Source organism: Buteo buteo, chromosome 8 (assembly GCF_964188355.1).
Source record: "Buteo buteo chromosome 8, bButBut1.hap1.1, whole genome shotgun sequence".
NCBI classification, from domain to species: Eukaryota; Metazoa; Chordata; class Aves; order Accipitriformes; family Accipitridae; genus Buteo; species Buteo buteo.
In genome coordinates this window covers 14,597,060-14,618,566 of record NC_134178.1, presented here as the reverse complement: position 1 = coordinate 14,618,566, position 21,507 = coordinate 14,597,060, and the positions used below count along the sequence as shown (strand labels likewise).

The window sequence follows — 21,507 nt, the reverse complement described above, 5'->3', positions numbered from 1 at the left end:
CTGAGAGCTAGGGTTGAACTAAGCACTACGTGGATCTAGTAGAATGGAGGTTTTATGGGGTTTTTTTAGGTATCTTACTAGTTTGTATTTACATTTACTTCTTTTTTCTTCATTTTGCAGTGTTGTTTGCTGCTGGACTCCCCTGTCCCCCACACCCCTGCAGGATGATATGAGACTTGAAAGAAGACGATGCATACAGGTAATCTTATTTTCAAGGGTGTTTAGAAGGGAAATCTTTGATGTTCTTGATCTACTTTTTGTTTCTATTCCATTCTCTGCACCCCCAGAATTATGTTGTTCCAACCTCAGTAGAATATTTAAGAATCTGCAGAATTTCAAAATCTTTCTTTGCCCTTTGAAACTCTTCTGCAACTGTCCAGGAAGAAGATGGTTTCCCTGAATGGAAATATTGTTTCCAAAGTTTTATGCAAAAAAAAATTTGCCTTTAAAGATGCTAACTAAATGTACTGCTTTCAGTCTTGTCTTATTTGTTATTACTCCCTTTTAATGCCCTCCACTTGCCAACAGATGCATGTCACCTGTTTAGTGACACACTATTTCAACCATTCATTAACTTTCTTTTAAAGAAATGTTACCGATTCGTCTGAAAAACAGCATTTCATTCAAGTTAATATCTAAGAGTTCACTATGCCTTATCACATGTTTATGTCCAGTTACTGTAAGATTTCTAAGGAACTGATGATCTTTGCACATCTTTGAAAGTCACTAGTCATTCTTCAAATTGGTGTTTTGGGAAGTTCTTCCATTTTTTGTTATCAAAATACTGTATGTACCAAGTGTATTTGCAGATTAAATAGCTTATTCTTAGTGATACTGTTTTGCTGGAAATATGGTTATCATTTTGACATGAAAAATCATGATCAGCAGAAGTAGAATAAAATTTAGGTTGTACAGGAGGATTGATGTAGTTCTTCGCACCCAAATGCCCTTACTTAAGCAATGAACAGTTCTGTGACTTACATTTTGAGGCCTATAACAATGAAGTACACAAGACAGATCTTTTATTTGCTTGTTTGGCTTTAAAACCCATGAATCCTTGGGGCTGGAGAAAAAAGCTAGATAGATTTACGTATGCATCCAGATCATCTCCTGATTGACAGTTTTCAGTTGCATCAGCTGTTCATGCATAACCAGCTTTAGAGGGTATATTTACATGGAGCATGTTGGATTATGACCAAGATGCTGTAAGTGCATATTTCATTCTGTGAAAACTAAATATTCATTCATTTCAGTTGAATGTTTGTAAGTTGTATGTTGATAGCTCAAGTAAAACTGGGTCTAAAGAATTCTAAAATTAGGTGGGGCAAAGAAGAGGAGAAAGAAAAAAATATTCTGAAGGGATATTTCATTTATTTTAAATATATAAATCTGGAGGAATACATTTAAAGTCTCAAAATTGAATCTTTTGATGTCCTGTCAAATTTGTGGAGTTCTGTCTAGCAGGCAGTCATTGCAATTGATAACATTGTAGGTCATTTGCGTGTTGCAGTGTAGATTAAAATATAGCCCAACTTAAATATTAAGAAAATGGCTTGAAAGCTTTAAAAGTATTGATCCCAGAACTGAAAGGAAAGATAGTATTGTGAAATAGTACCTTATGTATCTTACACTGTTTGAGAGAATTAAGTTTCATATTGGAATACGTTAATCTGATTTAAAACTTAGGCACTTTCAGTTTTGGTCGGGATTTCTGATGATGGTGAGCTTGTAGAATTACGAGCTTCAAGAATAGAAATGTATACAAGATTTTAAATTTTAAGTAGTAATTCTGTCTTCTAAAGCCCAAATTATTTAGAAGTCCCGTGATAAATACAGAGAAACAGTCGTACCTTGACAAAGACTTGCAGGCTTCTGATGTGTCAGATAAGTTGGAAGTTAGACAAGTAAGATTTATTTGCAGTTTTCTGTTTATTAGGAGAGCCAATATTAGTATGCTGAGGTTCTGAGAATAAACTTGATTTGCATGCCTTAAAATGAAAAAATGTACTGTAATTATTTTGTAATGCAGTAACAGCAAGAATCATATGATGACTCTGCTGATATCTTTCTCCAGTTCAAAGTAGCTGAGGAGAGGTCAGGCCAGAAATTGAAAGGTTTTGTGGTTATAGAGGACAGGTCTTTTGCATTTTCAACAAGGCTTGGCTTCTGAGGGTGACTGATATGGGGGACTGATCAGAGATGCCTAGTACTGTCTAAGGTACCTTTGGCTAAAGGATGAAAGCTTCTATAGGCTAAGTAAATTGTTTCTTATAATGGGCATCTCTTCATTTCACTGGAAACTGACCTACTCTAAAACCCTAAAATTAACCACAGCGTAACTGGGGGAAACAATCCTCTTGAGGAAGAGGATTTTTTCACTTTTTTTATCTTGGAATACTTGAATTTTAGATCACCACTTAAGCTGAAAACACAGAAATGTATTAATGTCCACTGCTTTAAAAAAAAAGTGAAAATATTAAGAAATGGTGATATTGAGTCTTATTTTCTAATTTGACTAACCAGGAAAACAAATTTGCAGCCTGACTTCTGGTTTTGCCCTTTCTTAGCACCTATGATATGTAGGACACATGTAGAGAAGGGCACTTTAAGATACTGTTTGGAGAACTGAAAGATTTTCAATAATTGCTTTTTGTCAATCTTGTTAACTTGTAGATTTTATAGGATCTATACTGCTTTTTAGTGAAATGCTGCAAAAAGGAAAGCTGGGGGTTCAGCTCATTATAGGAAAAGCTAAATTTCTATTCCAGACATGCTTGTTCACTACAAATGCATGTTGTGATAACAAAGTTAATGCCTTAGAATGTGGTTTGTGATTAAAAAGATATTTTCAGAATGTGAATTTTTCTTTTTACCTCTTTGTAGTTTGAAAGTCAGTCTCTTCAGGATGTTTTGTGAAAGGAAGGAACCATAAGTGCCAATGCTATTACTACCATTATGGTTGTAGTTATTATGCTGATAATCACAATAGCAAGTGTTTTTTATGGTGTGGTAGCATCAAATATGGGATTGTGCTCTGTACTTACAAGCAAGAATTCATCCTGTGTTTAAAAGTTCATGTTTTCAAAGTGATTGCTACATCTTGTCCTGCACCTGTTAAGCAGAGTATAACTGTATGGTTGGTTGTTACTTTTTTCCCTCCTCTTTGTGGAGGCTACCTTATGAAAATGGATTGGTTCTGTAACAAAGAACTTTCTGGTTTTGGCTTTGATTTTTCTAGTTAGCTGCAGCCTAGGAATATGTAACTAAAAATAATTAGTTGTCTGATCTTTAAGCTTTTGAAGAGCTTAAAGCTTCTTGTCTTGTCTTAACCTTCATAAGAAAAGGACTGATATGTCAGTTGAGAGTATAAGGGACCAGTATAGATCTACTAAACCAAAAGTACAAGTTCCAGAAGCATCCATTCCTTGACACCACATGCTGATAACTCTCAGAGGAGATTAACTGGTAACAGTTAATGCTGAAGTATTGTTCTTGAAAGCAGAAGGGAAGGAAAAAGAGTCTGCATGTTCTGAACTGCTTCTTGATGATGATGCACTTTATATTAAAACACAACAGGTATCTCTTCCTGATTTAGATCTGTCACAGGACCATTGAACAACATTGTTTGGGACATTTCTGCATACTAAGGGCAGCATGGAAACAGGGTAACTGTTACCAGTTATGTCTTAAATAGACATATGTAGTATATGAATATTACAGTATTTTTGCCCAATTCTTATGCCTGTATAAACTGATCCAGAGGTTTGATCATATAAATTCATTAAAAAGAAGTGTAGGGTGCTTATTTTACCTTTAATTGTGCAGTAGAATTTATCATGTATTAACTTTATTTTTTTTAACACATTCACACTTTCATGGGTAGATTTGAATGTAGAAGACAGATCAAAATAATAGTTATATCAAGTTCTTCTCATCATCATGAAAATATATTGAATGCACTAGAGATGTTGAGAACCAAGCAAATGATATAAAAGGTGAAAATTATATATTCAAGTTTGATAAAACACTGGAAGTGATCATATTACTTTTAGCTTCAGGAAAATATTGATCATGTTTGGAAAAGAAAAAAAAAAGCCATTCCAGTAGTACTCAATAAGAATAGTGCAAGAACAATGAAGTAGTAAATACTTGCCTAGATACTTGCCCCCCCCCTTTCTCCCCCAAGCTGCATTGCTTATTAAAATGTAGCAAATGTGGAGTAAAGACTTCTGGGAAGTTCTTGGATTGGGTTGAGTTTATAGTCTTGAAAGTGTTCAGGTGTTAGTTTTGTGTAAGAGTAGAAAGAAAATTTACAATTGGGCCATGTCTCTCACATCTCATATTCCTAATATTTTAGCTACTGATTTCATTGAGCCTTGTAGCTATTTTGAATAATGTTTTTGTATCTGTCAGTAGTAAAAAAACAAACCAAAGCAAAAAAATGCCACTGTTATTCTGTAGTAAAAAAAAATTGTGTCCAATACTTCTGCTCTGTATTTTGAAGTTCATCTGTGTTATGTTATACCAGGTCTGCTGGTATGCCTTTGAACTAGTTTGTACTACTAAGTTTTACCAGGGAATTCCAAAACCTTACTGGGGCATCACCTTTTTACTACTTACCTGTATCTTCTTGCGGAGATGATGACAGTACTATCTATGTTTCCACTTAAGTAATTGTCTACCTGGAGTGTCTTTTGCGAGATGTATGTTGCTGGCATAAAACCACAATTGGGTTGTAAAGGAGCAAACGTTTGGCTTGTGTGCTAATTCCATACTGAAGCACGGTGTGGGCTGGTTCTGGTTTTGTTTCTGTTTGGTGACTTCCATTCCAATTAGACTGATTCTATCTGTCAGTAACTTGTTCACATATTTGATTGTGTCATTGCAGGAAGTTTTTGTTGGATATACAGGTCTTGGCTGGGCAGATAAACAGAAGTTTAACATAAACAGAAGATAGTAAGAAAATAACATAAGAGATGGAGTTGCTCATTAGTAGTGGAAGTTTTAAATATAGATAGCTAATGAGCACTTCGAATGAATACGAATGCTTTTAGGGTTAACCCCTGTTTTTACATAGATAATTCCCTTTGCAGGAGTTATTCATGCTGTCTTTCTGCCTGCTAGTTTTTTGTCAGCAGTTGTGAGAAAGCAGTCAGGAATGAGTTGAACATGGTTGTTTACTGAAGGGCAACAGTTATCATACTGAAAGTGGATGTTCTGCTTTTCAGAGATGGAGTCATTGACCTCAATGAATGATAACCTTGAAGTCAAGAGACTAGATTAATGCTCTACTTTCTGTATTTGAGATCAGAAATGTGAAAACCTGGACAGCTAAAGTTAGATTCATGCATCCATATTTAAAAAGAAGTTGCCTATTTAAAAGAAAAAGGGATTATTTTCCCCCCCTCCTCCAAAATTGCTTAGTACCCATGATACTGAAGATGTAAGTTTTCAGCCCTCATCTAAGAGGAAACAACTGACAAAAATCCTGTTCCAGGGTTATGGCATGGAAGTATCACCTGGTGGAGAATGCTACTTTTCTTATTCCGGAACAGACTGAAGCATCTGAACCAGAAAATCTTGAGAGGCCTCTGTTTTTATTTAATTTGCTTCCTCTTAGGAGAGAGCAACTCTTTTAAGAGAGATAGGTGTGAATTCTTGTAGAAAGCCCTGTTAGTAGTTGTCTAGGGTTTTTTTCATGTCTGGAAGTTTCATTTGTGTTTTGCAGCAAAATTGAAATATTCTTTCTTAGGCTGCTCATAAGAGTGCTCAGTGGGGCTCACAGGGGCATTCAGTGGCAGTAGTCAACAGCATCTCGTTTCTTCAGGAGGGCAGGGAGAGGGGAGGATGCAGAGAGCTCCAGCCATTGCAGCCAAGTCTACCTCTCCTGTGTTGGCAGAGTTGAGATATTCTCAGCTCCAGGGACCATTGAGATAGGGATTCAGAAGAGCTTTGCACTTTCAGAAGCATTACGTTGCTGCATAATGCTTGAAATAAAAGTATCTTAAAGATACACACCTCTAGTTTTAATAATTTGGAAAAGTAATTTCTATTCGTTTTGTATCCTGATTTATGTGGTCTTCTTTTCAAAACTTTTTTTTTGAGATAACTTTCAACAAAGTATTAAGTGATGAAGGTGTTTCTTTTTGATGAACGGTAATGCTCCAGCAGCTATATTGTGAGGCTGAAATTTATTTGTTACCTATTTCTAAGAGCAAAGACTCATTTAGACTTGAGAAAAATTTGATTTTGAACAAAAAAATTCAAATTCATATTAGGAATTACTATCTTAATTATTATAAAAAATGTTACACATTTCCAGAATTATTGGTTGGTCGGTCCACTGAGAATGCCTGAGGTCTACAATGAACAAAACACTACAAATATAGAGTCTTTCTTATAGCCCTTAAAGTCACCAAATGAGCAGCTGTAATGAAAAAGCCCCTGTGGTGTCAGAGTGTTCAGTCTGTGAATGAAAAGTAAAGGTTCTCTTGGGTAACGCAGTAATAGGATGGCTAGACTGCATTTAGAGCTGCTAATATAGTCTCAGCATTGTGCTATATCATGTTGACTTACTGGCTCAGGTGTTTGCTTGTGTGAGTGTTCCTGTCTTAGGCATCATATTGCAGACAGCTTTCTTTGTCCTGTTTTCGTATGCTTTCCGTAGCAAACTGCATTCACGGAGTGATACTGTTTGCCTGGGTTGGGAGGTTTTTGAATGAAGTTAGGAGTGGAGATGGCCTTTGAAGTGAATCTTAGCCCTGTGCTTCTTGGGGTAAGGCCATTGGTTTGTATCCAGAGGAAGCTTCTTCCCTTGAATTCAGCAATGGGCAACACTAGTTCAGGAGCTTGCCCTTTACAGCTTTCTAAGAATCACATCTGAAGTCTTTCATTCCTAAAGTACATCCTAGGGTGCAAATCTTTCATTGCACACAGCAATAGCTTTATTTGGATTTGCTGTCTGTGGAGAAAGAATACCTTAAATTCATCAGTTTTGACCAGCCCTGGCACTAAACAAGCTTAATAGTGGCTTAACTTAAACATGCACCACTTTGGTTCCTTAGCATACCCTATGTAGAATCCATAAGCAGGGGAATAAATGTTTGTAGGAGGCATCCTATTTTATAAATCATGCAGTCAGATATAAGTGACCTCTCCCTCCCTCCATGAACAGTTATATTCTTTTGAGGTTAGGTTTTAAGTTAGAGAAGCCGTAGGACGGCTCTCTTAACAGCCAGTCCCGAGTACTTCATAGTTCTTGGTAGGAATTCCGTTGATAGTACTTTATCGGGTAGGTGAGGTGCAAGAACTATGCAAACATTGTTCATAAATCTTGCTGAAATTGGACATTATGACTTCTTAAAAACTGTTATTTTTCTGTTTCTATCAGTCAGCTGTTTCCTATTCCCTTGATATATGGTTTTTAATATGTTTATATTAAATGCTATTCCATACGGTGGCGACCACACGTTCTGTTAGCTTGAAGCCTAACTGGTATGCCAAGCCGGTGTATTACCAGCTTGTCAAAGCAACATAACGATACGCTAAGACTTGATGATGGAGTTTTTTGCCTAGTTACATGTAGGGCAGTAAGTGTTCCTCTCACCAGGTTTTATGATAGTTTCCATGTCTTAATATGCAATCAACTATCCATGCTTATTAGCTTGGATATTTCCATAAGACAACTTAAGGACGTACTTGTCAGCTGTTGTATGTCACTAGATGCAGTTCAGACATAGTCTAAGTGGGTCTAGTTAAAACCTCCTGTACTAAGGAACATAATTAAGCTTGGAAAATGTCGTAAAACTGGGAATGTTTCAGTTCTCATATTTTCGTCTTGACACTCTATTCTCAAAAATACACATTTGTTGATAAGCTGTTATGGACAATGATTAGATTAGAGAGCAAGAAACAATCATTTGTTTTTATAAGTGGTGGTGAGACATTAAATTTGCAGTTTTGACCTTTCAGTTATCCTGGCAACAGTGGGTAAATGCAGCACAACATAAATTGATCAACCAAAGTGGTATTCTGAAGCCTTGTTTCTGGGGCCCAGCACTTTATTGATACTTACATCTAACTCCGTTGACATTTTGCTAAGTTAGGTACCTAAGTATCTTTGAAGATCTAAATTTTAGTATATTGCAGATAGAGACAACTGTTGAATGTATTTGCAATAAAGGTGGAACAGGTGGCAGCAGTTTTGTTCCAGACATAGGAGAGAGATTTGTTCTTGATTTCCTACTCCCCCATGGAAATCTATTGGTGCCTGGATTTTTCTAACAAATTGATTATTAAGGGTCCCTTAAAAAACTGAGGGTGCAAGCATAGTATTAAGTTCTACTTGTACTGGTTATTTCTGGTTCTTCTAACTGGTTTCTTTTTTGCATACTCCTGATTTCTATTTCACTGTCTTACTGAATCCACTTTATGTGTGAACAGAGAATCCAACCTAAAGTTTGATATACCACCCAACACTGTTACCTTGTCTCACAGTGTCTTTACTAACATCACAGAGAATTTTCATATTTGTGCATCTTGCCTATTTGAGGTCAGTATCTTGGAGTGAACTTGCTGCTTGTTTGCCTACCTCTGAAATGTAATGTAGAAGGATTGATAGATGTGCTCTGCCAGGAAATGAAATAGAAGGATCATGTTTGCAAAGGTGGGTGAAGTCAATTTCATTCTTGCCTGGTTTGTGGACACAAGCGATGTTTTACGTGGTTATGTAGGCAGTAAGGCATTTGAATAGAGGAGAAGTGTTGTAGTACTGTGATTATAGTCCACAGTTCCTCGGGTCTGTCTCACCATTCCAGAGGAATAAATAACTGTTTCTGGCAATACATGAAGATCCCTGTACAGACAGCAGCGATTATAGAAGCCCAAGAAGTGGGATGAATACAACCATATTTTGATGGATTCTTTTTTAAATGCTAGCTTATCTGTACTAGGACTTTCATCCATCTTCATGCTCCTCCAAGGTCACTGAATGTGCCTAGATGGTATGAACTGAGACTGCAAGTTTTTCTATATTAGTAAAAGTATATATGATTTCACCTGTCACATTCATATGAGTTCTACTTGCTAGTAATGTCTCTCAGAAGTAGATGAGATCCTTCTCCGTGAGTTGGATTGAATATAAAATGGGTAAGTGCTATCTTCATGTAGGTATGGAATATTGGCTTACATGTCTTAGATCAGCTTATTAAAAAATATTAAAGAAAAAAACTGTTTACCAAGTTTTGTACCTTTCAGTATATGGAGGCTTTGTGCTACCTTGAAATGAAAGGGGGAGCTTGCCCTTTGAAATATTTCACTTGCTAAAGTTTATCAAAATATCTGTGAAAAGCAACGGATGTCCATCATACCTTCATTTACAACTCTGTTTTAGGTAGTGCTCCATATTTTTATGTTAAGATGATGCTTTAAGTGGGCTATGTGTTAACTCCTTAAAGATTGTAAAAAAGAAGTAATCTATTAATTGGTTTACTCTTGTTTCTTAATATTAAGTTATACATTTCTAAAATTTTTTGCTGTAAAATTAAGTAATCATTTTACAGTGCTGAGCAATTCTTGGAGACCTACCTGAGTAAAATGATGTATCCATAGCATATAGTTTAAGTGTATTTCTGGTGCTTAGTCTCAGGTGGTGGTGTACAAAAGCTAGTGTTTCTTTTAAGCTACATGTTCACATCTCTGGATTCTTCTCCGAAATTCAGTTTTTCAAAATTGGCATGTTGAGATGCTGAAGGAAAACTTTGATTCTAGCATTAAGATGATTCTGATAAATAACTGAAAAAATACAAGGTGGTCTTGTGTACTTCAATTTAGACTAGTTTGTGAAGATCTTTGCATGTATATGTTTTGTACTTGGTGATCCTCAATATCAACTAATTGTTCTTGTCCTTTGATCTCAATAGCTTCTTTTAAACTAAGCACCTTGCAAAGAAACAGATTCACCAGGCCAAAATCTTCAAGCAAGCAGTGCAGTTTTCAGACTATAGCTTTTGACATGCCTTCCTTCTTCTTTCTTTGCACCCCAGTATTTTACAAAAAATGTGTTCACAATTGAACCTTTTCTGTTTTGCCATTTTCACTGTTTGGAAGGAGATTTTTCTCAAGATGGGTAGAAGACACTGTTTGTAAAGTATGCCAAAAAAGAGTTGCAAGAGCAGATGTAGTCAGAAAAGATTTAAGAATAAAATTTCACAGACAAAAAGGCCCACTTCTCTGTTAGTAAATTGAATGTTCCCAGCCACTGAAGCCGATCACATGGAACAGCACACATCTGTGCTAGTTAACTGTCCTAGCCTGTAAAACTGGGTGGCTGCCTGAAAGCTGCCTATTGGGAAGGATTCCTGGAACATGCTGACTGCCACACATTCCCAGGAGTTACTGGGGAAGAGTGCTAGTTGGAACGGATGCTGTGAATGCTCTAACGTTTTATGAACACAGTGGATCATAGTTCTGTGTTTAGGAACCTTCCTCGGCCCACCTGAATCTGTTAGTATAGATGTACACAGCTGCTAGTTCTATGTTTACTGAACTGGTAGAATCCTTTTTCCTTTCCCTTTGTACTTACTGTTGTCTTGGAAGAAGACTTTTTTTTCTTCCTGGTCAAAACAAAGAAAACACTGTTATTTTACCTTTTGTTATGTATACATAATATATATAAATATATATAACTTTTTTCCTGACCTGGAGCTGCAGGAATATTGCTTTGCTTCCTTCTCACATACAAAGCCCGAGATAATTTTGTCTTGCTTTCCTGTAGGATTTCTTCAAAAGTTCTCTTCTCTTCCATCTTCTGACAAATTGTATCTGTAAAGTTGTTCTTGTCCTCTGGCTTAGGTCGAGTTTATGGACTTTATGGGTCTTCATGACTTCTCATCTGAAAAAAAGAGATTTTCCTCAGAAAAAGAGGCTGTTTCACACCCAAATCAATTGGTCAATTTTCAAGTGAGGATTCTGCAACTTCAATTTAGAATGCTGTGTTCAGCTTTGTATTCCTACAAAGATACTGGTAGCAAAAGGCCCCAGGCAACAACTGTTTGAATCTTGAGAAAGGCAAAAAGTAGTTGTTGTGTTTTTTGTTTGTTTGGTGTTTCCTTATATGTCTGGAGGCATGTGGAGCTCCAGGGGAAGGCAAGAAGTGAAACTTCGTTTTTTCTTGGGAGGAATCCAGACTCTATAGGCTGCCATCCAAATGCAAAAATTCTGACACTCTCTGTTCAGAAAAAATGCCACCAAAATGTAGCTAGCTGAATACTCCACTTTTTCAATAGAAGGCAGTTTCCTTAAATAGAATTTGGGAGCTAACTTTGTCTAGAGCAATGATTTGGGTTAAAAACACTGCCAGCTCTCTAGTGACGTCTTTTTACTTGAAGTCTTTCACTCTCGCTACAGGTATTCAACTCAGATGCATGTAAACACTCAATGTATATTGAGACAGCTGAGGAATAATTTGTGTGCTGTAACTCTGTGATCTATAGCCTATATAATATGAATGAAAAATCTGCTTCACCATTTTTTTGGGAAGGAAGGGAATGGCTTGGTAGAGAAGAGAATGGAATTCTTGCTTTGCACAAAGACACTTGCTCATGATTTACAGCTTGGTTATAGTTTAAAAGTATTTTAATACGGTATTTTATTGGTTTATTTTGTATCACACTTTCTTCAAAGATCTGAGTTTATTAGCAGTATCTTTTTGCCATCAAAAATCCACATTATCCTCAATAACAGATTAGCAGTAGCTTCATCTTTCCAACAAGCTGCAGTAAACCATTAGGAAGATTGTTAATCTCCCTCTTACCTAAGCCTTTTGATCAATTTAGAGAAAAGTGAATTGGTGTCTTATGAGCAAATCTATGTAGCAGGCTACTTACAGTGATTTGGTCTCCTCTCAGGATGAGCTTCATGGTTATTTATCTAATGAATTAGCTGAATTTCATCAAAGACCAGGTAATTAGACCGTTATTGCACCTTTTGGATTAATGGAACCTCTGACAGAGGTCTGCATTTCCTTTCTGTCTCTCCTTATTCAAAGATATGAACTATCTGCAAGAGTTGATCAGTTTTTGAAAATAAGAAATGCCTTAGAAAGTTATTAGAAGTGTGTGTTTAAGATGCTCCACGGAGAAGCATCAATATGCTCATTTTTGAAGAGTCAGGGAGTCTCTTTTCTCCAGCTCATTCTGGGGTCCTCAGTACAGTTACAGGGGAAAGGACAAGCATGTTAACTTCTAAGTATGAATCTGTATGCCTAACATGCTTCTGGCCTTCAGTAATTAAATCCTGTCTGTCTAGTTCCTCATCTGAGTAGACAGAATCTAATCTACTTGATTACAGAAGGGGGTTGTATGCGTGGGTCCACTGACTATTGATCTTTCTTCAAGTTACATTCCTTGATTCTCAACCTTATTCTTTGAGACTCTGTGATCATTCCTTCAGAATTCAGAAATAAAGTAGTAGGCATGCACGTGTGCGTGCATGCACACACACACATTTCTTCCAGGCAAATGGCCCCTTCTGCTGATGAACATAGAGAAGATAGTTTAGATTAATTGTTCCCAGTGGATGAGCTGAACTCGGATATCTGCCATTTTTGGATACACATAAACTGAAGAAGGATGGAAAGTCTTTGAGTGTTTCTTATAAAGCTTTTCTTTATTTGTTTGAACAGAGTAGAGCAGAGTGGAGTATGAAGCAGCACCATTAAGAAATATTAGCTTCTTTTATCAGGGTTGTCAAAAACTAGCTGAATTTTGCTGGGGAAAGTCAAGCTAACATATAAAATGAGAGAAGGTAGGAAGGCGTCTGTCTTTCCCCAGGTTTGCAGTTGAGTCTAGTTTTTAGGGTAGCTGTGCAAACTGTGAAGATTATATACATAGATAGCTATTAAAAATATTTTATAGTAGTAAATAGATTAACTCTTGGCAGCATATTCAGTTACACCAAAGGCAAGTAGAAACAGATTGAGACATATATGAATAAATTTGTATTCTTATTTAAGAGCTTTTCAAAAGCTTTGTTTGCACAGCTATGCATCTGTGATAACTAAATGATAAAGCTCCACATTATCTCAGTAGGAATTTTGGTCGGTGTTGAGAACTTATGCAGAAAGATGTTTGCATGGTTTCTGTAAAAATGATGATAGCTGTATTGTCCTTGATAAAGAAAGACAGGAGAATGTCCAGTGAGAGATAAAAGCACAAAGGGAAAAGTGGAAGTGTAACTATTTCTTTTCATTTGGGGGACTTTAGTTGGTCTGGTTTTTTTTTTCTATTTCCTCATAATAGTATTTAATACAAAGTTTATATTCTTACATGGCACATATTAGCCTAGACGTACTCACTTACTTTGTTATTTCTTTAACATGTCAAGGTTAGATGAGTGTTTTTCCTTTGTCATCACTAAGCCAGTATACTGAAATTTTTTGATAGTGCATTTCTGTAAGTAAAAGAATTGTAGCTTCTCATGGCAGAGTTCTTTCCTATTCATAGAATGGTTTGAGTTGGAAGGGACCTTAAAGATCATCTAATTCCAACCCCCCCTGCCATGGGCAGGGACATCTTCCACGAGACCAGGTTGCTCAAATACGATATCAGAAACTTTGAAGAGAAAATGTGAAGAAAAATGCTTCAATGTAGACTACACAAGGCTATAAGAACCTATCAGGTCACATTTTTGTGTGGAAGCGTTCTCCCCATGACAGGAAGATATGCTGCCTCATTTTGGATGATGAGCACAATCCAGCTCATTCTTCTATTTATTGGAGCTTTAAACCCTAGGCAAGACAGGAGCACCAGGAAATTTCAAGATTCTCTCCACAGATAACTTTTTTCAGTCTCAGAATTGAGCAGACAGGTGTCTTGAATCCTATGCCTTTTGAGAAGGGGTAGTTGGTTCCTGATCATTAGTTTGCAATGTGCCCAGGTGCAGACCTCCCATTTGCTTTGTGGTCAGAAGACTAATCTCCCTTTCTCCTGCAAGGTGTCTCTCAATTTTTTCAGGCCTACTGAGAATTCAGGAAATGTTCACCGTAATGTCATACGCATGAGTACGGTAGAGACGGACCATTTAGAAAGGTTGTAAGAAAAACACAGCATATGCAAACAAAACTGCCGTCTCTGCAGTTAAACTCTGTGCCAACCTTATGACAGTTTCTGTGTTTATAAAAAATACAGTGCTATGCCCCAATATAACTGTGCTTAGTTGTTCACTAATGAGGACTTCGCTTCCCTTGAAAATCTATGGAGGTTGAAGTGGAGCTGATTGGGGACTTCATTGCTACTACAAACTTGTTTCTCATGCCCACGAAGATGGTTTGGCTTGCTTTCTCTTTGATACCGTGAGCATTTCAGAGAAATCCCTCCATGGCCTTTGGGACATGCTTATGTAGGAAGACAGATCACGTTATGTTATTCTCCATCTTCTCTACAGTTGTAGAACCCACAATGAAATAATTATCAGCATATGAAGAAGGCTATCTGACTTGAGTCCTTTTGATACTGTTTGTTGATCATTAGTCTCTGTGCAGCTCTACCTTTCCATATGATTCCCATTTGTAGCATAAAGTTTTATCATTGCTGACATGTTGAAACATTGGATTATTGGCTAAAGGTGGCTAGTACCATGGCACTTTCAAGAGTCTACCATGCTTCCTTCTTGCAAATAATGGCAAAGGCCATTTTTCCATTTCTGTCTACTCCCTTTTGTTTCTAGACATGTTAGAAGTCTCCCCTTACTCTTTTGTGGGGCGGAGGAAGAGAAAAAGAGGGAAAGTCCTCTGTGGCGTCTTCTGTTTGTACATGATAGGGCTCTCTGAAGTTGCTAAGAATTGTAGGATTTCTGCAAATTCCTGTAGAAGTCTTCAAGAGCCTGTCTGAGATTGACATTTTGAAACAGTTTTGTGCTAGCTTGTACAGCAATGCCGGCGAACAACACCATGTTGCTTTCAACCCAGATGCTTTGGCAAATAGCAGCTTCATGTGTTGCCACTGCTTGGCATAATCACTGATGCTACAAAGCAGTAGCAGGTGGTTTGGATTTTTTCTGCTCATTTTGCACCAAGTCCCTATTTTTTGCAGTGGCTTTGGAGCATGATAAACAATATTGCTCTTTTTTCTGGTAAGGATTTAAGCTCTTAGATGCACTTGGTAAAAAGTTGGGCTCAATGGCAGTCTACTGGATGAGGATACTAAGCTACCCAGCTCTCATTTTCTTTTACAGATATCTTATAGGTGACAGATACTATGCTTGTTTTATACTCCCCCCCCATTAATCACTGTAGCAACAGAAAGTCCTATTACTTTGAAGGTTGTTTTATAGGTGCTCTAGTTTATGCCCTGCTGTCGGTAACATTCCTTTTGTATCCGTTTTCAAGCATCTTTTCCCACAATAACTTAACGTAGCCCTCAGTCTAATATGTCTGCTTTTTCAGTCGTGGGGAGGAGGGCACTTCAAACTTCTTCCTTCTTATCTTAGCATCTACTTGCTCGAGAAGAGTCATGCTGTTAAAATGTGCATCTTCAAGTGTGTATTTGCCAGAGTCCTTACTGTGGTAGCTGCCTGCAGTACGTGAAGCAGGATGTTTCGTAAGCGTTGGCTATATATGCCCATTCATTCCATAGAGCCAAAGAGATAATATGCCTTATTACAATAACGCTTGGATTAGAAAGTTTCCTGTTCTGTATAGTCTTTAAAAAAAAAAAAAAAGTAATGAGATATTTTGTTGTTTCTAAATCAGGTGAAATTTGTTTCATTCTCTTACTTCACTGAGAACACACTTTGAAAATTTACGCTAATGCTGAAGCTTTATAATGTATTGGTACCTAACCTTTTAAGATAAAGAGATCGTGTGTTAATTGTTTCACTTTTCTTGACTTGCAAAGCCTAAACCCATGGTAACATGACATGTTAGGAGACCGTAGTTCTTTTACATTACAGTACAGTCGTGTCTGGTGCCTATTAATGTAATGTTCAGTATGTGCTCATGAACTGGAAGTATACTCTGACCAGACCACTGGCACAGTTGTGTTTGAAACTCTGTAAGAATTAAAAGCCTGCAGGGGTTAGAACTTTGTTAGCATTTATGCTATGAACTGAACTTGTGATGATCTTTTCACAGAACACAGTTGTTAACTGAACCTTGAAGAATTGCTGGTCTGTTTAGTGTTTGGATCCCTTAATATTTTTACAGAATTCCCTTTCCTTAAAACCATTCAAGTCTCTTTCCTTAGGTGGAATATTCTTCTCCCTCTGCACCTCTGTGGAGGCAAGAAAACCCAAACCAAATCCAAAACCATGTCTAACCATCTGGTCAGATTTTACTTGTCATAGTTTATTTATCCTTCAGGGAATGGTGGAATGATTTCCCCCCCCCCCCCCCCCCCCCCCCCCCCAAGTAACCTGTCTTTTCAGCTGGCCAGAGTGTACCTTGCTATCTCTCTCAGTAGCTTGCTCTGAGAACTGGCATGTAAAACCAGAGACTGATGGAAGGAGAGGTTTAAATGTTACAGTTTAAGCATGGCAATTGGAACATGTTGTCTTTGGTTTATGCATCTTCCATAATGTCCCTAGAGGAGAGAGGTGGCACTTTTTTGAAAGGAGGAGCCCAGTCATGACAAATGTGAACCCCAGTCCCTGCTTACAGACTTTTTGTAACTTGGGAATAAAGTTTATAGATGCATGTAGCTGAAGATGTAGACAAAATTTCAAGGTTTTAAATTTGCACAACTCTGGTACTTGAATGGTGTTGCTCTCATTGTTATTATTGCTGTAAAAAAACCCCAATTTTAAGTTAGCTGTAATTTTTTAATACTTACTGCTTAGTTCATACTAGAAACAGTAAAGCCTTTGAAGGAAATGTGTGAGTTACTCTTCAAAAATAATTTTCTCAGATTATAGTATTATCTTAAAGGAATAGCGATACATTGCTTTGTTTTGTGGGTGGTTTTGTTGTTGTTGTTTTGGTTTTGTTTTGTTTAAAATTTTTCTGTTCTTAAATTTGTGCTACTTGAGAGAAATGAATGCAGTTTACAGTGAGCCCGCTTTGGGGTCGTATTGTTGTTTGGATTAATGAAACCTGGCATCACTGTCTTTTGGTGGTTGCTAGCTGTAAGTACTTATTCAACCATACTTAAGTTTTTTCTCATTGAAAGCTAGCACTTCAAAATGAGACAAATCAAAAGAAGTAATTACTTAAACTTAAAAGTGTGTATACTAAATACAGAAGTTATTACAAAGGCAGGAAATTGGTCTTTCAAATAAGTGCTTTGGAATTGTGAGGTTTCACTGTACTTGTGAAAGCTTGGTTTTATTTCTGATTTTAGTTGGAGTTCTCTGGGATTAGCAGTAGCTAGATATGGAAATGTTGTAACTTTTTACTGGGGAATGATTTGTCATTTAATGACTTAAGAAGTCTGAATGCAGTTTGTCAGGAAGTAAGGACTGGTTTGAGACCTCTATTGTAAAATACTGGTGTCAGAATATCAAGTTATCAAATCGTTGAGAGCACAGCAGAAAAATGATTTAGTTACAATTTACAGCTTGTGAATATTTTATAGAAGAAAATAGTTCTGGTGCTTCCAGTCTACTGTGGAGTGAGGAATAAAACCTTTTTGAATGTTAGTATTTTTATGAACTGTAATATGGATTAATAAGGACAGCATGCCTAGGAGTTTCTAAGTATTCTGTTTTTTAGAAACTATATCAGAATTTCTGTTATTAATACAGAGTATAAGAAGTGTACTGTCTCAAAAGGCAACATAACTGCTGTTTGTTGCCAAAACTAAGTATGTGCTATAAACTTCTGTTTGAGTGAAATTAACTATTTTAAAGTCATATATGAAATCAGCCATTGAAGGCATTCCCTGGAATCATTACACCAGCAGATTCCCCATAATCGAGGTGTAATTTATAATGGCATGGGTTTTTTTGTTTTTTTTCAATTTGTCACTTAAAAAGCCTTCTATCTGTTTATCTAAGTCTATAAAAGGCTTCTGTTTGACATGAATTAAGTGTATCATATGTTCATTTTTTGCCAGCATGACAATCCCAGATGAAGTGTTGTATAGCCAGTTTGAAATCAGTAAAGCAAAAAGACTTGCAATATCAATAGGGTTATGCATATCCAAATCCTGCAAGTGGAAGGAGGGGACATAGCATAAATTCTGAAAATGCATGCTTGCCTATGTACCAAGTAATTTCATTTTTACAGCTGGTTTTATTTTAAAATTTTCAGCACTGTATCAGATGAAAGCTACCTTTATGGTAAACATCAGAATGCAAGTTGGATCGATGTAACGTGGTGAAATAGTTTGAAAATACATGTGATTATTTAACTGTGGTGTAGAGTTAGAAAGATTTTGCATCAATTCATAATACTGTATTTATTCAAACTACAAAAGTACTTTGAGATCCTCCCCCTCTCTTCTGAAAGCTGTTTCCTTTGGTCAGGTATTGAATAATTTATATCATGTGAGACTATTTGCACATGATGTATTCATCCCTTGTTTAGCTCTTACATTAATGGTTTGGCATGCTAGCTGTACATTGATATGGTAGATGCTTTCCATTTTTTCTGTACCAACTGTTTAAATATATCTTGTGCCTCAGTAACTACAAATGGGAAATGACTTGAATTATTCTATTTCCCTTGATGGTTTTTATGCATAGGAAAAGATTCCTTTTTTAATATATATGTATTTGTACAATAGATTAAAGGAGAGCCTTAAAAATGATTCAGACATTTATGCTAACCTTACCTTATGTTCAGCTGGAAATGCATGTGGAATCTGAAAAGTGAAGTTTAGACGTCAGGCTAGCTGTTAGCCACAGGTATTGATTAGGTACAAAATATTTGGTGTTTTTCACCTCTTGTACGGATCATGTGGTTTGATGTGTTGCCATGTAGCAGGTAATTTGTATTCAGTCTTTAATTAGCTTTGCACTGGAAACTGAAAATTGTAAGTAATGTTATTTATATTTTCTCTGGAGGTGGGTGGGAGAAAGAGAAGGCACTGCACCAATACAAGAAACTCTTACTTAACTGCTGATAAAAGTATTACTTTGAGAGGACAGTTGAGCAGACTAGGAGAAGGATTAGTGCTGCAAAGTACTGGCCCAGGCTGGATTGCTTGGAAAATCTTGTAAGCCTATGGTCAGATAACACTCTGCTGCTGCTTACTGCTGTTGGTGCTGCGCTGTTACGGGGTTTGCTAGATGAGCATAAATCAAAAAGCAGTAATTTAGTTTAAAAAGCTAATGTGAGATAAAGAATAGAGGGAATTGATTTTTGTATGTGTCAGGGGGGTTAGTGCACATACTAAGATAATTGTATGTGGTTTAGGACATATAAGGGAGTATTTTAGTAGTTTTACTATTGATAAAATTTCTAAAATGAAGTTGTTAAATGTTCTAAACGAGGTTGCCAGTAAAACTTTAGTTTCTGTTAGCATCAGGCTGTGGAACTGACATTTTGGGCATTCAAAAAAGCAGATTCTGCGATTCAGATCTGAAAAGTTTTGAGTGTCATAGGGATTGATAAAGAAGAAATACAGATCCTCTCTCCTCTTTAGCATTGACCCAGGTTAGTGGCTGACAGAAAGTCATCGCCCTCCTTCAGCCGATCGGCAGGCAGAGAGTAGTGTCATGATCCCTTGAAGGTTTGAGACATAGAGGCTGCCGCTGCTGCTGTTGCTTTATATCCTGTACCTGGTGTGTACCTGGACAGGAGATGTCGGTTGCCAGTGTCAGGCACCTTCCACAAGCACTCGAGAACAGGGAACACTCAAACACCAATCTCCCAGGTGAGTGAATTGCAGTAGCACTTTCACATCACTGTCGGGCTGTGGAAAGTGCAGTAAAACATGCACGGGATCACTTGTGTCTGCCACGGTGTAGAGGGAAGCTGTGCAGCTGCGTTCTGCATTTGAAGAGAGAGGCAGTTGCTTCCAGAGTAAGTCTGTCGGTCTTTGCATTTAGAGACTTCATTTGAAGGGGGCTGAGCGATGCTGGTTTTCAAAATACACATCTGTGTGCGTGGGAATGGAACCTCCTGAGGAGTGTTGGGAGTGGTGATGGTCAGTAGCTGCTGTATTCCCCTATGTATTCATACTGTCACAGGCAGAGACGCTTAATGACAAATATTCTTTCAGATAATCTTAATTTTTTAAATTGGTGGGAAAAAATTGCCTGTTTCTCGTACGATACTTCCGTTTCTTGTGTTCAGCCTTTACTGGCAGTTCAGTTTGGTCAAAGGAACTGAAATTCATTTACTTAAAATCTGTCAGTGGGGTAAATAATAAAGGATGTTCTGTCTTTAGTGGTTTTTTCCTCCTCCTTAAAAACCAACAAACAGAAATTTAGTACCTGTGAAAAAGGGAATGATATACAAGTAGCACATACTACCGCCCGATACAGTATAGCAGCCCATATAATTTTATAAGGTGATCTAGTTAGGGGATCCGGGGAACTTTCCTGCTCTTAACTGTTGTGTAAAACCCTCTGAGGAATCCTAGCAGAGAGGTGTCAGGCTGGAGAGTGTTTGAATACGATCTTCTTCGGCTATTTTAGCATCGCAGCCCTTCAAAATGCATTCTTCAGGCCGTCCCGGAGCAGAGCTATTTTGCGGGAAGGGAAGTTTAAATCCTAATGCAGCGCTTAGCAGTAATCCCCGTGTATCATTACTGCATCGCCCTGCCCTTGCTGTGGGGGTGAAATGTAGAACATGAGTCTAATCCTCGGTAGATGGAGCTAATTTTGCTTTAAACTTGAAAGTGTTAACAACAACTTGAAAATGTGACAAAGCTCAATCGCATTTCTTGTTTATTGCTTGTTTTCCGATTGGACAATAGGCAGCAGCTCTACCCTGGCAACTGAGGGCTGCGATTTGCATAGCCCCCTTTGATTGGCCGCTTGGCTGACGAACTCGCCCAATCAGGCGGCGGGGTTTTAGTGGTAGGCTATGCTAATTACCCGCTGTTGCTGGGGTTCGGGGTGGTTTCCGCGCGCCGTTCTGCTGCATTGTGTTGCCTGGTGAGCGGCGTTGATAAATGAGCAGTTAATGATCTGCAGCAGCGCCCGCGTACTGCGGGCAGGCACAGATTTTAGAACAGAAGCGAAAGGAGGATTTAATTGCTGTTCAATCTCGCCCTCGCTCTGCATTGGCCGCGTGAATGTATGTGTGTGTGTACGTGTGCGTGTGTATGTGCATTAAAAAATCTGTGTATATCTACACCGCGTTAATTAAAAATAATCTTCACTGGAATAGCTTGAAACCAGGAAAGAGTGCTGCATAGATGGAAGAGGGCTGTTCTCGCTCTTTCTCCACTTTTTTTTTATTAAAGTGGCTTGTATGGAAGTAACCAGATTTATGCAGAAAGCATGGCTATGTGGAACGTTAATAAAGTCAGCTTTAATATCAGTACTTCCTAAAATGCAATAACCTCATATCTGAGATACGTATCTGTAGCTGGTGTGAATATAGAATAATCTATTTCTAGA

At 37.5% G+C, this 21,507-nt stretch overlaps 1 protein-coding gene across 2 annotated transcripts in view; it reads left to right on the top strand.

Annotated features, from left to right (window-relative positions):
- DYRK1A (dual specificity tyrosine phosphorylation regulated kinase 1A) overlaps positions 1–21,507 on the top strand; it is an 86,551-nt gene that overhangs the window by 30,991 nt on the left and 34,053 nt on the right. For both annotated transcript variants that reach the window (XM_075033702.1, XM_075033701.1), the window contains exon 2: positions 121–199. In XM_075033702.1, coding sequence (XP_074889803.1) covers positions 190–199 — 10 coding nt within the window. In that variant the 5' untranslated portion in view covers positions 121–189. The remainder of the gene's footprint in view (positions 1–120; positions 200–21,507) is intronic.